Raw genomic sequence first — 16676 nt, 5'->3', positions numbered from 1 at the left:
TCTTGCGGCACATGTATGAAACATTAAATATAGATAAAAAAAGATAACTAATTGCACAATTTATCTATAAATAACGAGACGAATCTTTTAAACCTAGTTACTCTATGATTGGACAATGTTTGTCAAATAAAAACGAAAGTACTACAGTGTCAAAATCCAAAAAGTTTTTGGATCTAAACAAGGTCTAAGTATATGGATTTATGGAACTGCTTTGCTGCTCCGATGAATTCCTGAACTGTGGAACGCTGGGATGGGAAGAGTGATGTTTAGAAATTCCGTAGAATATTGGTGGTGTGTGTTAGTGTGTACGACCATTAGTGTATAGAGGGATTCGTTGTATTGAGCACTGGTAAACTCTCTGAACTGGAAGCAGCAGGAGAAAGTGTATGGGAAGTTGGGAACAGGCCTAAAAGTACATTGGGAACGGGCCGTCTGGTTAACAGGCCTAAAGGTCTGTTTGGTTACGGGGCGTTTGGATATATTCATGTCATACTATCTATGAAACTAAAAACATAATTAAAAAGTAATTTACGAGAAGAATTTTTTGAGTCTAATTAGATCATGATTAGATACTAATTACTAAATAAAACAAAAATGATACATTATCTATTAAACTTTAATAATCCTAACCAAACACCTAGGTTAAATTAGTGTTCCTACACTTTTCTGCAGGTCATCTAAAGCCCGTTACCGTAACTTATATGGAGTGGGCCGGCACTCGTTTAAGCCCGGTTCACTTTAGTGTTAGTCCATAATAGATTTGAGATTTTTTACGGTGCTTGGGAGGAACCGGTGGTTCCTCCTGTTAACCTTCTTTGCGGCGGGTGTTAATAAAAAGTTATAATTAAGGGTAGTTTAGTATTTTGCCTAATGTACTGATTCTCAGCTTCTAAATCCAATTCCACGAACTGCTTCGTGTCGTGCTTCGCGAGATCTACGATGTCTCCCAGCTCGTCGCCAATCGAGATCTACGATGCCTACAGCTGAAGTTTGGGCATAGACCACGGCGCTTTCTAGCTCGTGTAGACTTGCAGGCTGAAACTTGAACCGGCGACTCGAGCTGGAGGAGAAACAGCTGCCGCTGACCTTGGATGCGCACACACCGCTGCACCTCCAGGCCTGGAGCAGCTGCCGCCGGAGCTGGACCAGAGAGCTTGCACACTGGTCAGGCCTCACGTGCTATGAGAGGGAGGGAGGTCACTGGTGTGCAGCGCCTCGCAGGTCACCGGCTCGCCGCGCCGCCTCGCTGCAAATCACGAGGGTGGGCTACTGCCTCACCAGCTCTTTAGGACGTCGCTCACCGGTCAGCTCCGCGCACTAGGAGAAGGATGCAGGTGTGGGGCTTGCCCACTGGGGCCGCGCGCCACTGAGATCTCGTGTCACCGCCAGCCACCGAGGGCCGCGCACAGGGCTGGGCGTCGCCGAGCCCCGAAGGGAGGTGCCGGGCCTGCCCACCAGGGGCCGCGCGCCGCCGAGCCCCGACGCCAGCCAGCAGCCACCGGGGGGCACACGCCGGTGAGATTTCGCGCCGCCGCCAGCCACCGAGGGCCGCCGCTCAAGAAGACGATAAGAGAGACAAAGATCGGTGCAGATTTGAGAAGCAGCTCCTGTTTGTGTGCAAATGAGAAGCAGCTTCTATTCCAGTGCTGATGAGAAGTGGACTTCATTTTCTGATTCAAAGAAAATAGGAGATGTAAAAATACTGTTATACCCTTTTTGTTTATTTATAAACTAGTTCCGGGTCCACTTATTCTTTGGTTCCGGTCCACAACTTAAGTTCCTTTCATCTGGTTCTTTCTGTTTTTAAACCATCGGATCTAAGCAAACGGATGGTTCCCATTTATTCCAAGCATAGTAAAATTTCTCAATAGATTTAAGGCATTTTTGGGTCTACTAACTAATATTAATAGCTAAAGTTAAAGGATGGGATCTAACATGTTTTTTGACTATTAGCTAAGGCTATCTCCAATAGGAGACCCATTTGGGAACCTAAACCTAAAATGGGTCTCCAATATAATACCTATAGAAGACCTATTTTGGTTATTATGAGAGGCATAACCCAAATTTGGGTATCCTTTCTCCTCGATACCCATTTGCAGAGAGTGTTGTCTTTTAGGTCTTGTTGTTGGAGAAGATTACAAATAGGTATGGAAGCTTTTACTTGTAACCCAAAAGACAAATGAGTCTTGTATTTTGGGTGATGATTGTTGGAGATAGCGAGGGTTTGGTCAATCTAGTACATCGGTAAGTAAATGAGTGCTAATAGATACTAGTAGTTCATAAAAGGATGAAATACTCACTTTTCAAAGAGTCAAATGATTTCTAAAGTCTGACCAAAGTTACATAAAAAAATACTAATATTTATGATATAAAATAGGTATGTTAATATATTTCATAGTAAATCAAGTTGGAAACATAAATGTTAATATTTTTTACTATAAACTTAGTCAAAGTTACACAAATCCCATAGATACATACCTACTCCCTCTAATCCAAATTATAAGTCATTTCAAAAATCTTGGAGAGTCAAAACATATCAAGGCCTTGTTTAGTTCCCAAAAAATTTTGCAAAAAATTTTCAGATTCCCCGTCACATCGAATCTTTAAACGCATGCATGGAGTATTAAATATAGATGAAAACAAAAACTAATTAGACAGTTTGGTCGAAATTGACGAGACGAATCTTTTGAGCCTAGTTAGTCCATGATTGGATAATTTTTATCAAATACAAACGAAAGTGCTACAGTGTCGATTTTGCAAAATTTTTTGGAACTAAACAAGGCCCAAGTTTGACCAAATTTATATGATAAGATAATAATAAGTATCATTAGATTATTTATTAATTATATCTTCATAGTATATATATAAATGATGTGTAACTCAAACTATAATTATGTTCATCCCAAATTATATTTTTATAGTATATCTTCATTAACTACTCGCCCTGTGAATGATGTGTAAATCTGTAACACCCCCCCCCCCCCCACCCCACCCCCCACCAGTGGACTAAGGAGATTATGGATGGATGCTGACTTGCTGCTCCGATGAACACCTGAACAGGGGAATTCACTCGCTGGGAAGAATGATGTTTACAGATTCAGTAGAATAGTGATGGTGTGTGTGCGATCATAGTGTATGGACGGGTTCGTTCTATTGGGCACTGGTAAACTGTTTGAACTTGGAAGAAGCAGGAGGAAGTAAAAGTATGTTGTGAGCGGGCAGTTTGGTCAATACTCAACAGGCCTAAAAGTACGCTGCATTGCTGTAGGTCATGCTGAAGCCCATAACCTTAGCTTATGTTCAGTGGGCCGTCACTCGTTTCGAGTCCAGTTCAGTTCACTTGGGTGTCAGTCCCGTTATGACCAGAACAGATTTAAGACAGCTTTGGATCTATACTGATTTGGGCCAGTTAGGGTTAGTTACTGGTTTTGGCTAAAAGTTAGTATAAATTAGCCAGGGTTAGTCAGCTAGTTGGCTAAGAGCAAGCTAAAGACTTAAAAAAACAAATAAAACCCACCTATATTAGCCAAATGTTCATATAAGCTAGGGCTAGAAATTAGTTGGTTAACAATTAGCCCTATACGTCCAAACAAACCCACAAAAGGTGGGATCTAAACAGGTATGTTAATAAACCTGTTAGTGTGTTATCTACTAGCTAGTAGAAGGGTGCTAACAGGTGCTACAAGTTCATACATATCTCCAACCAACTAATCATATACACTAAGAGCAATTCCAAGAGACTCTCTCTATCATTCATAATTGTTAGGGATGGATACTTTGGTGGGGGAAAAAAAAATCCTCCTATAGTTTCTTTAAGTGGATATCCAAATATCACCATCTACTATTCTGGATCTCTCATAGACAAAGATAGATACTGAAAATCGCTCTGTAGAGTGTGCACAAGAGAGAAAAGTTGTTGGAGAATGCTTGAGCGTATCTGCCGAAGTATTTTTCTTTCATAATAAGTTAGTGAACAGTACTTTTAGCTATGACTTTTTAGCCAAACGAATATGACTGTAGAAAACAATTCCAAAGGCATCATGCTAGAGCTAAAAGTTAGCAGGCTAACAATTAAACTTATACAAGTACTTTTTTTTTTGAGAAATAACTTACACAAGTACTTGTGTCGCTGTCATCATGTACTGCCGATATCCTCCTCCACAATTCCACAGGCATCCATGATCCACCCACGCATGATGATGAGAATATATAGTACAAGACGATAAGCATGCCGCCGGCACTGGATAATCAGGCTCGGTAACGACAATCATCAGTAGGCAGGACGCAGGAGATCTGATGAGAGTGTAATAAGCATCTCGCTTTTTCCCCGGATGCGGCGAACGAACTGATGTTCCCATCCATCCCAAAGCCGAGCGGCCGATTCTGTTCTGCTCAAGTAGTGCCAGATGGATGCTCGCCCCACTCGTCGTCTCGGCCGCTCCACGACACCTCTCAGTCCCAGCTTGGGGAAGCAGAAGGCAACTAGGCTTGGCAAGTGCAGCCGTCACCCCTCAAATTATGCCATTGCCAATGCCATCATTCACCCGTCTGGTCTCTGGAACAATTCCTTCTGGATCCGAAAGCAAAGCTGCTGCAGGATCGGAGATCCGTTTGCTCGCGTTGCGGCGTCGCCGATCTATATCTGAAGACTGAAACACCTGTCGCTTTATTTGCAGCCATCACACGCGTCGTATCTTGTCCAGTTCTTCTCAGAGATGCATCAAATCCAGGCAGGGTTTTATAGTATTATTAGTATAAGATTATGTACAATCATTGGGAAGGCAACGCGATGATGAAAGATGCTAATCGATCTTTGCATTGGGCTTTAATTTCTTCCCCTGATCCGAACCTACGAGGAAAGTGCTCGATCGGTCAGTAGAATAGTGTGAGCATCTGGAAAAGGTAGACGTAATCCCATTTCCCGACAGGATTAAAAGGCACTACTCCTGCCTTGGCTAGCTAGAAAGGTAGCAGGAGCTGATCCTTTTCCCGGGTGGATTAGTGGAGAATTCCAGGTGTGGCTCAGATTAATTATTAGGGGTACCTTCCTAGGTTAGGACGGAATAGATTTGGAGTAAGGCTGTGTGTTTGGATTATAATTCCAGGTTATGGAAGCTAGCTACCTTGGAATTGAAGCGCCGGAATATGAAAATTTGAGTTTGTACATGTTTGGATCCATATATTGAAAAGGTGATTTTGAAAGTATAAAATGTCTAAAGTGTATCGTAACTCTAGTTGTGACAGACTGATAGTTCATGTAATAGGAAAGCAAACAGGAGGACATACTGTAATGATCATGTCAAGTTTAGAACCTGGAAAAGACTGGTTTTCTCAACTTACCCGATTATGGAACATGGACACTTCTAAGAACCGTAAAAGCTTAAGAATATATATATATATATATATATATATATATGTTTGAATCCCTATATAGGCCCTGTTTAGTTTGCCATTCAAAAAAATTTCATCCATCTCATTGAATCTTTAGACACATGTATAGAACATTAAATATAGATAAAAAATAAACTAATTATACAGTTTGGTTGAAAATCGCGAGACGAATCTTTTAAGCCTAGTTAGTCTATGATTAGCCTTAAGTGCTACAGTAACCAACATGTGCTAATGACAAATTAATTATGCTTAATAGATTTGTCTTGTAGTTTATTTTTTTTATTAGTTTCAAAAAACCCTCTCGACATTCTTCCGACACATCCGATGTGACCCTCAAAAAATTTTCATCTAGCCTAAGGTTTATGGAAGCCGGCCGGCCGGCCTCCATACTTTACTGGAACCCACCAAACAGGGAATGTTAAGTAGATAGGTTTTGCCAAAACCTGAGATATCAGTGTCGTGTGAATGACGCGACATAAGGAATCTTTCTGCTGAAGATCAGGGCCTTGTTTAGTTTCAAAATATTTTGCAAAATGGACACTGTAGCTCTTTCGTTTGTATTTAACGAATATTGTCCAATCATGGACTAACTAGGCTCAAAAGATTTGTCTCGTCAATTCCGACCAAACTGTGCAATTAGTTTTTATTTTTGTCTATATTTAGTACTTCATGCATGTGTGTAAAAATTCGATGTGACGAAGAATCTGAAAAATTTTGCAAAATTTTTTGGGAACTAAACAAGGCCCAGGTGGTATATATCGATTAGGAAAAGAAAAACTCGCAAATATACAAAACTATCAGTACTAGTATAGTGCCCGTGCGTTGCTACGGTTTTATTTTAGAGATATAATTAATAAAAACAACTGCTTTCAACGAAACAACGATATATTTTTTATAGTTTATAGTCTCAGACAATTGCGTATGATAATTAATAAAATCCAAAATACACTCATGAATAAGAAGGAATAATAAAGCTATGTCTCATATATTTATACTACAAATAAGTTCCTAATTGCTTAAGTAGATCTCAAAGCTCTTCAGGGATAATGTTTGCACGTTCATTTTGATTACTCTGTAGAATGTCCACCAAACATTCCGTCCTCAGCGAACCTCCACCCTGTGAATGGCAGATAGTAAGTTAACTTATTAATTTGCTATGCACTCTATAAAATTTACATAGAGGATATATAGTTTATATGCTTACAGGGTGGACAAACAATCTATTCCCGTCCCACTCTTTTAAATAACTGTATACAAGGAAGCCGGACACTTTCCTGGAGAAGAGCAAGTGTTTATTTATGGTAGCTAAATGACATTACTATTTGATGAGAAAGATGTAACAATAAGTTATATTTACCAGGAATAATTTTTTGGAGTCCATGTTGGAACTTCAGGATGCCACTCAGAAATATCAATGTTCCATGTAGCATTTGCCAATTTCATGGCATGGTTGAAATGATAGGCAATATCATGTAATGTAGTTAGATATGGACTACATCTATCAGTGCCTGTGTACTTTAGTTTAGGAGCAAGCGGGTCCATAATGTACACTATTTTCTTCCTCATATCTATTATGAATAAAATATAGAGCCTATCTCGATGATATGGCAATAGAACCTGTAAATGAGCACCATATAAGTGCAAAAATTAAGTATTTTAACTTTTTTTAAAACAATATATGTATATATATTATCTTACAGTGCTGCAGTTTTTAATATAGTAGCACGGGGTCCAACATTCAAACAATCCTGCTAGCTCTTCGTAGTTTATCTCGTCACGACACCGTGTATCTCGTCCAATCTGAGCTATATCCTGCTCAGTTTTTTTTTGCAAAATTAGTATATTCAATTAATTACACACAACAACTGAACAACTATATGAACTTACACAGAACTTGAGATCCATGAAGCACCATTTGTCTTCTTCTATAATAAACCTAGCTTCGTTGCATGCTACCGTCCGAACAGCCATATTGAAGCATCCACTATCCATGGGTTTGCTTTTATCTAAAATATCTCTGATTGTCCTGAGACTTATAGAGATCGGATATGGTGTGGTGCTCAGGACCCATTCTTTGCTAAGAATACAAAAGACGACGATTAAATAAAGAAATAGTTGATCACATCTTTTATTATTATTATCAATCGACCAATTAAAAAGAAAAAAAAACTTACTCTAACCACTCTTGATTATCAATCGACCATATGTATGTGCTCACCCGATGCAACAATTCCTCTCTGTTCATGAATATTCTGGTAGATGGTTTAGGCACATCGGTCGTAATATCAATAATTTCAACATCACTTGGACTATCTCCGCCTGCACTTGGTTGTTTGAGTTCTCGGTGTACATTCCTAATGTTTGATGTAGAATCCCACAATATAGCAGGTAGCTTAAACCTAAAATTATTGATATCATCCTGCAAAGTAGTTATAAGGATTAAGTTTTATAATATTAAAATCCTTGACCACACGCGTAAATGATATATATAACTAAATATGCATCATATATGAACTACCTGAGTTACTTCATCAGAGAGGGAAGATCCCGTCCAATATTCCATAAAGTTTACCATCCATAGACCGCACGATATTCTGTACATTAATAATTAAAAATATCAAACATAATACAAGTCTCGTGGCATTTACAGGTTGCATTTACAGGTTGCATCGCATTAATTACCCATCTTTTTGCATTGGCTCTTGGATCTTCTCAATAATACTCCATGTTGAGACATCTAGATTCTTCCACTTGCCTCGGTCAAGGTTTCTATCATGCTCCAATGCACATTTTATTTGTCTTTCTAGTCCTTTTAACTGTTATGATAATTTGTATTATTTTTCAGGATTAATAGCAATATAATAAGAAAAGATGTCAAAAAGGCATAATTACTCACTACAATCTTGAGCTCTGTACGGCCTGAAAACATTAGTCCCAACGAATCGAGTACATGTACCTCTTCTAGTTGACCACAAACAACTGCTAGGTACCAGTGGCATTTTTTTATATTTATTGGAAGGAAAACCTACAAGAAACATTCACATTTTAAGTACTGGCCATCAATATATAAAGGAATACTCCAATTATATCAAATAAATGATAGAATTAAATTTCACCATGTCAGCTTTTAAATAGTTTTGCACCCTTTCCGTAATGTTGTAGCAATTTTGATAATCAGAATTGTAAAACCAACCTTCATCATCAGAATGAATGCCTGCAGGTTCAAACAAAGCAGCATCAAACTCAACGTCATTGGCGTCTGTACACATCGACTTTACAGGTGTCTGAAGCATGCGGCTATCATTTTGTTCATCCGGAAGAGTAGGGCACGATCGGTTGCTGCTATCAACTGCTCTTGCTCTTTTATAGTCTCGTCTCTGTTGCAGCAATTTTGCCTTCTTTGTGGCATCCATATTTATGTACCAACTCCGACTTCTAAGCAGTTTGATATTGTCTGAAGTGGCACCTGGCCATCAAAGTACACAAGAGATATAATAGTAGATCTGTCATGTACCATCAAAATTTGCTCCCTATAGCAAGTAACAAACCTGGATTAATTACGGTGCCGTTTGAACTTTCAGTCTGCAAAGGCGCCAATGGTGGTCTTTGTTTTCTAACGTACTGATCATTCCTATGCAGCCAGTCCATAGAATCAGTAAGATCAATATTTTCTTGTCCAAGATGTATTGATGGCTGGCAAATGGCTGAAACACCAGTTTCTTGTGGTGACTTTTCTCCTGTGATACACATTCATTTTTTTACATATTATTTGATTTGCACCAATAAAGGACACATTTACAATTTATAATCAGCATTGACAAAGACAAGAACGTACCTAAGAGATATGGTGACAGAGACGGTGCCAAGGTCGAATGCACTGCTTCGGTCATTTGGACATCAGTGGCACCGGATATAGGTTCTACATCGCAGACCAGGTGTGGTTTTTTATTATCACCCTGACCATGTGTATTTGCCACTGTTGCAGCTCTTATCATTGCACGATATTCACGTTGCTTCCTATTCCGTTCTTCTCTTTGTTCACTGGTTTCCTGGGCCCTCTTACGTGCGCGGTATTCACGTTGTTTTCTATTTCTCTCTTCCCTCTTTATTTTCTCCTCATCTGGAAAATATATTGTGGCGTGAGTTTCAGAAAAAAATGCGAACTAAACCAATTTCATTGGTCGTGAACATACTTGTTTCATCGACGCTTTTACGACTGATAGTGTTTGATATGTCGCCAAACGCAGGGCGGGCTTCTCGCGGATCACCCATCGCAGACCTATAGACATGGAGTGCACTTCAAGACAATGGTCTGAAAATACTATTAGAAGATCTTACTTATTTGGTTTCAGAACAAGATAACAAATTTGCCAAAAGGGTTACTTAAAAACAACCATAAGGTTACTGCATTAGACAAATTGGATTAGATGGTTCCAAATTTACCAATATCTCTTCATTTCTCATCACATGGTTTAATTCCAACGCAATAAAGGATATTGTGATGATTTTCATTTTTCAGGTTGTCACTAATCTCAATTGTGATGCCAGAGTTGCATATCCTAAATGAAATTTTCCAGCATCCAAAATAACAAATGATCAACAATTGTCTGAACACACAACAATTATCAGGAAAAAGGGTTTGCTGTCAAGCATAATTAATTCTCAAAATTCTCAGAAACAGGCAATTTGCATCTCAAACTCATTGATCCAGCCATCTAGGTAACAGCAGAAAACCCAAACATTGATCCACCAGCATTTTAGATGACAATATAACAGACAAAGGGGAGCACACCGGCACAACCAGTCCCAGAATGAGACATCACACGAACAACAAAGGGGAGCACACATTAGCTGCTCTGGTTCTCTGAATAAAAAAGATACTGCTGAGATTCAATTTGAGTTTGCAAGAGGCGCTGTTTAGTGAAAGAACGGGTTGGTAAGTAACTGAAAATTTCCACACTACATGTATATGCAGCAGCATAAGGCACTGAATCAAAACAAAGATCCATATAACACATCCGGTCTCTCTCTGTTGTTCTCATTTTAGTTCCCTACAGATCTAACAAAGAGTATAAGTAATTCCATGTCAGTCTACTCATCTATTTTTTTTAGCAATCAAATTATATGGACAGTTTCATGAGAAAATAGTAAATTAAATAATTAGAAAAAATATTTATTGAAGCTTACTTCAACTATATGTCTCTGCCCTTAGCCACAACTCTCCTAATTAACACATCACATGAGCTGTAGCCCAATGGCTACAACGATTATTCTGTGATAAATGTTCCACTAATGTTCAGGTGCTGCAGAGAATTAGCCCTTGATACCTGCAGGGATGTTCAGGTGCCGGCGTCCTCGTCTAGGCGCGTGACGGCGGCGGCGTTCCCCGGTGCCGGCGTCCTCGGCTGGGCGCGTGACGGCAGCGGCGTTCCCCGGTGTCGGCGTCCTCGGCTGGGCGCGTGACGGCAGCAGCGTTCCCCGGTGTCGGCGTCCTCGGCTGGGCGCGTGACGGCAGCGGCGTTCCCCGGTGTCGGCGTCCTCGGCAGGGGCGCGTCCTCGGCAGGGGCTCGTCGGTGGCGACCAGGGGCGCCCTGGCGGCGTCGGTGGCGGGCAGGGCGGCGTCGGTGGCGGGCAGGGGCACCTTCGGCTGGGCGCGTGACGGCAGCGGCCCTCGCTGGTGTCCGCGACCTCGGCAGGAGCGCGTCCTCGGCAGGGGCTCGTCGGTGGCGACCAGGGGCGCCCTGGCGGCGTCGGTGGCGGGCAGGGCGGCGACGGTGGTGGGCAGGGATCCTGGCCGCGGCGCTGGCGGGCAGGAGCGACCTGGCGGCGGCGTTGAGCGACCTCGTGCGGCGCGTGGGAGGGAGCCGGGGCAGCGGACAGTCGCGACCTCGTGCGGCGTGTGGGAGGGAGTCGAGGCAGCGGACAGTCGCGACCTCGTTCCGGCGCGCGGAGGGGTGAGTGATGAGTTTGATCTGAGCGTTCCTGGCCGCAAGATGATATTTAGAGTTAATCTCTCCCCTTAATTTTGTAAATTAGACATCACTGTGTGCAATTAGGTGGGTGTACTTAGATTAGGCATGACTGTGGGGGTAGTTTTGTGTGTGGATTTAGGAAAGTTTTAAGTGGTGTATTATATAGTAGTGGAGAAGTACAGTACTCCACGTACGATAGATGGACGACGTAAGGGGAGCGCATCAGTGAAGTGATCCTCCTTTTTTTTTTTTGTCGATGAAGAAGAACAATTTGCCACGGCGCGGACATGCTTACGCTTCAGTAATTAACCCAGTGTTCGCTGTGACGAATAATATATTAATACTGTATGTACGACAGCACGCATGAGACCGTACGTGACGTGCGAATAGTGGAACGCCGGCTTGGCCGATCGCTGAAGGTACTACTACTCCTACAAGCTAGCAGATGCAGAGCAGCACATCGGGCAGACACAGACTCTAGTACATGTGGTATGTCCATCTCCATCTCTATCGAGCGACTGTTCCCAGGGCACGCGCGCGTAGTACTCGTATAATCTCCCACTGAAAGCCTGTCGCCTCAGGAAAAGAAACAATCGTAGATCCACAAGGACACCCGGCGGCCCCCGGCCGTATATAGGGTCTGTTTTAGATTGGAGATGAAAAATTTTTAATGTCATATCGAATATATCGGAAGATGTCGTGAGGGGTTTTTAAAAACTAATAAAAAAACAAATTACATAGCTCGTCAGGAAACTGCAAAACAAATCTATTAAACATAATTAATCTATCATTAGCACACGTGGGTTACTGTAGCTCTTAAGGCTAATTATGGACTAACTAGGCTTAAAAGATTTATCTCGCGATTTTTAACCAAACTGTGTAATTAGTTTATTTTTTTATCTATATTTAATGTTCCATATATGTGTCCAAAGATTCGATGAAAATTTTTTTGAATGAGAAACTAAACACGGATGCCTGCGGCGGTGGAGCCGTTTGCCAAAAAAGGTTTTTGCGGCGGCTGGCCCTGGCCCTGCTGCCTGTGTTGGTAGTGCCCCCACCCACCCCCACCGCGCGCGCCGATCAGCAGGATAAGACGTGGACAGCGCAGTACCGCCACTCGAATTGCGGCATGTGGTGCATTGCACGTCGCGCCTGCATGCCGATCCTCATCTGAAAACGTGCGATATCTCTCATCAGATTCCAGCCGCAACCATGCAGTACCGGAGGACGGGGCCCGATCGAGTTCGTTCGTCGCAGGTTCCGGCCCTCACCAACCGCCTCTAGCGTGTGTGCCAGTGCCAGTGTGTGTGTAATGCGCATGCCCTGGCCCCCTGGGTGGCTTCGTGTGTACTGCATTTTCGCACTGTGCCACTGTCCAAATGCACCAACCTTGCAACACGTACAGTACAGCGAGTGACCGACTGGCCATACGTACCAATCATTGCGCAATGCAATGTGTGTTAACATAACAAGGCTACCTAGCTCATCATGCATCGATGAATGAAATTAAAGCGAGCAAAGCTTTTGCGTCGTCTCTCTGTTCTCTCAGAGTCTCATGCATGCTACTACGTTGCTATACCACTACCAGCAGGCAGGAAGCGGGCGGAGCAGTTGTTTCCCGGCACCACATGGCGCATGCATGCATGGCCAAATCAAAGCGGCGGCCATCATGGCTAGCTGGGGAACTCCATCAGGAGCGCTTTATTTCTGCCTTCCATCGATGATCGATCTCTCTTAATTTCCCGCCGGCAATCATGATGACGACCGATGAACCATATGATTAATTGTCACATGGAGCCGTGGAACATGCCTAGCTTCTGGAACGGATGTTCGTGCATTAATTCCTAGCTACTAGGCGGGGTATACAAATTCCCATCTCTCAACTATGCAGCTTAAGGCTACATTTAGTATCTGAATCTTTAAAATATATGTAGTTGTTTTAGTCCTTAATTTTTTATCATTTGGCTTAATTTCTTTCTAAATTTTTCAAAAGTGGTCGTCTCAAAACTCAAAGTGCAATATTGCTTTTTTTGGCTAACTCGATCTCATCATCTATAAATTAATGATTGGTTGTTTTTGTTTTCAAATTTTCCTTTTCGCTCGACATTATCTCTCGTCCTACGTGACATGCCATACTATCGTATCTCGTTAGCTCTAGCACCAATCGTGGTTAGAGATGGACGGTCGCCACTAAAAGAAGACTACAGATCATGCCCGCTATCGTGTGCTTGCTTCTGCTTATACCCCCTTCGCCGTCCACCATCGTTGTCCTAGACACATCTTGTCACACGCTATTGCAGGGCATGTTGCCTCCAATGGAGTTGACGTCCATTTGGTGCCTTTCTGTGTGCCACATGCAATCACCGTTCTAGTCGCATCACCCACATGTCAATTGCACAAATTTTTGAGCTTTTTCAAAATTGGTATGATCCGTATTTATAACAGTCGCTTAAATTGTTTAAGACCTAACTTCAAGCCGAGCTTAACGAGCCAAGTCAAACGAGCCGAAGTTGAAAGTCATTCAAAATCAAGTCAATTTTGTTTCAAAATAAAAGCAAGTTCAATCGGTGCAAAGTTTTAAAACAAGCTACCGAGCTAGCTCAACGAGCTTTTTGTCCAATCTACCATGTGTATCCTAGCACCGCCTCAGCTAGGACCATCCATCGCTGGTTGCGAGCATCGCTAGAGCACAACATTATAGCATCCTACATAGTATGAGGGATCAAGTTGGACTGAAAAGAAAATGTTCTAGAATTGAAACAATCACTTTGATAGTTCTCGTATGAAACTAGCTATAATGGCTACGAGACGGTTTTTTAAAACTTTCGGAAGTTGGTTTGGAGCTTCTAATTCAGCTTGGTCCTTGCTGCGATATGATATCTCTTCTCTTACCTTTTTTTTATTTTTATTTGATAAAAAAATAGAGTGCTCCCTTGGTCCCAGTTCACAAGGTGGGCCGGCATATCAGCACTCGAAATTTATATCGATGATTTAGTTCTTTCTAAGATACAAAATTGATATTGTTAGATATGTAACCAAAAGTACTTACCTATGATGATATAAATAACACAATATAACACGTTCAAATGATCAAAGTGGGTCTATTCACTTATTGTTTAAGAAAAATACCGTTAAATGACTGGAAGATTCGGCAGATAAGATCAAACGAACATCATACGTCATCAATGACCCGACGTGCGAGGTATGCAAGCATGCAGATGAAATAGCTGACCACATCTTCTCGGAATGCCCCTTCGCTCAAAACTTCTGAGCTGCTATGGGCTGGACACCGGGCAACATTGCCAAGGTAGATAAGCTCTGGCACACCGTCCCCCCACCGAAGGTTGCAAAACGAGTCCTACACCGCCTGCTTTTGCTCTTGTGTTGGGAAATTTGGAAAAAAAAGGAACGACGTCGTCTTCAAGGGCCTGCAACTGAGCATCTCTCGCCTCATTGTTGCTTGCAAGGATGCGGTGAAGAATTGGAGCTGCCGTATACCAAGAAAGGATGAAAAAACCGCCCAATGTTGGAGACTGTCATTATCTATGTAATATACACTCTCTCGCCTCTCATGGTGTAATCCTGATGTAAGATCGTGCAAGGCCTCCGCCTTCTACCAACCGAGAATCCTTCTTGGTTATATGTGTAATGAAGCGTAGGTGGGGATCCGTCTTGACACCCCCCGCCCCCAAGTTGCCTAAAGAAAATTACAACTTATAAATCACTCACTCTATTCTAAACTGTGGATTATATTAGCTTTATGATAAGTCAAGCTTCTCTAATTTGGATCAACTTTTTTTTTTGGAAAATTCGGATCAACTTAAATAAACTTATGTAAATCTCTCCTATCATATGCACTGGCCCATCTAACAGCCCAAGCACACTTTGTAGGGCCCAATAGACCCTGCTGCATCATCACTAGATGAAACAGCAGTAGCCGCTCTGGCTATATGAAACAGCAGGAATCCTACACCATTGTGACTATGGGTCTATGATCAGGTCCATGTGATTCCTCTCCTCTACTCCACACCACGCTTCTACAGGAAACCTAGACAATACTATTTAGGTCTTGTTTAGATGCACCCAAAACCTAAAACTTTACAAAATTCTCCGTTACATCGATTCTAGCGAAACATGCATGAAATATTAAATATAGAAGCAAGATTTCTTTAGGGAGCTAAAGCCCACAAGAATTGGATCTAATAGTGCCGGTTCAAAACTAAACTTTGAAGTGGCTTTGAATTACTTCTCGTCACTTTTTCCGAAGTTGGAACACGATGCAAGTCGCAACACTAGGGCCTTGTTGAGTTCCAAATTTTTTTAAGAAATCGACACTGTAGCACTTTCGTTTGTATTTGATAAATATTGTTCAATTATGGACTAACTAGGTTTAAAAGATTCGTTTCATCAATTTCGACCAAATTATACAATTAGTTTTTATTTTTGTCTATATTTAATATTCTATGCATGTGTCTAAAGATTCGATATAATGGGAAATCTGAAAAAAAAATTGTAAAATTTTTTAAGAACTAAACAAGGCCTTGCTGCCTGAGACTTTCCTAGCGACCCCTCTATTCACCAGCATATTCGTATCAGTCGAGCAAAAAACAAGCTAAGGCCTTGTTTAGATACGAAATCTTTTTGGATTTCGCTACTGTAGAACTTTCGTTTGTTTGTGACAAATATTATTCAATTATGGAATAATTAAGATCAAAAGATTTGTCTCGTGATTGACAGCTAAACTGTGTAATTAGTTTTTATTTTTATCTATATTTAATGCTTTATGGAAGTGCCACAAGATTCGATGTGACGGAGAATCTTGAAAATTTTTTAGTTTTTTGGGTGGCCTTGTTTAGTTCGCAAATTTTTTTGGTTTTGGGTACTGTAGCATTTCGTTTTTATTCGACAAACATAGTCCAATCATAGAGTAACTAGGCTCAAAGGATTCATCTCACAAATTACAGTTAAACTGTGCAGTTAGTTTTTATTTTCATCTATATTTAATACTCTATGCATGCGACCAAAGATTCGATGTGACGTGGAATCTTGAAAATTTTTACGAACTAAACCAGGCCTAAGATTGGTTAGTGTTATATAATCTCTGTCACGACGGGTCCTGACTGATTTCACTGAAAGATGCTCATTCAGAGAAAGACTGGTTTGGTTGGTAGCAAAACTACTACTGTACCTACAATACGGCAGTTGAAAAATCAAACTTTCAAGTGGCATCAATTCGTGCTTGTCGCTTCTTCTCAACAGGATATCGGAACACTCCTGACTCCTGTCATGCTGTTCTATCCTCCTCTTGGCTTT

At 41.4% G+C, this 16676-nt stretch overlaps 1 protein-coding gene across 1 annotated transcript; it reads right to left on the bottom strand.

Annotated features, from left to right (window-relative positions):
* LOC8084359 lies at nucleotides 6302-11322 on the bottom strand. The gene is made up of 14 exons (XM_002454983.2): nucleotides 10719-11322; nucleotides 9585-9670; nucleotides 9227-9511; nucleotides 8940-9128; nucleotides 8508-8857; nucleotides 8348-8416; nucleotides 8074-8207; nucleotides 7910-7985; nucleotides 7566-7810; nucleotides 7279-7468; nucleotides 7090-7203; nucleotides 6749-7008; nucleotides 6596-6665; nucleotides 6302-6508 (listed from the first exon to the last, which is right to left on the bottom strand). Exons 2-14 carry the CDS (start codon nucleotides 9661-9663, stop codon nucleotides 6419-6421), a joined length of 2151 nt encoding a protein of 716 aa, XP_002455028.2. The 5' UTR covers nucleotides 9664-9670; nucleotides 10719-11322; the 3' UTR covers nucleotides 6302-6418.

This window comes from Sorghum bicolor, chromosome 3, assembly GCF_000003195.3.
Source record: "Sorghum bicolor cultivar BTx623 chromosome 3, Sorghum_bicolor_NCBIv3, whole genome shotgun sequence".
Lineage (NCBI taxonomy): Eukaryota > Viridiplantae > Streptophyta > Magnoliopsida > Poales > Poaceae > Sorghum > Sorghum bicolor.
The sequence above is the reverse complement of the archived record's forward strand: the minus strand, read 5'-3'. Positions and strand labels throughout refer to the sequence as shown.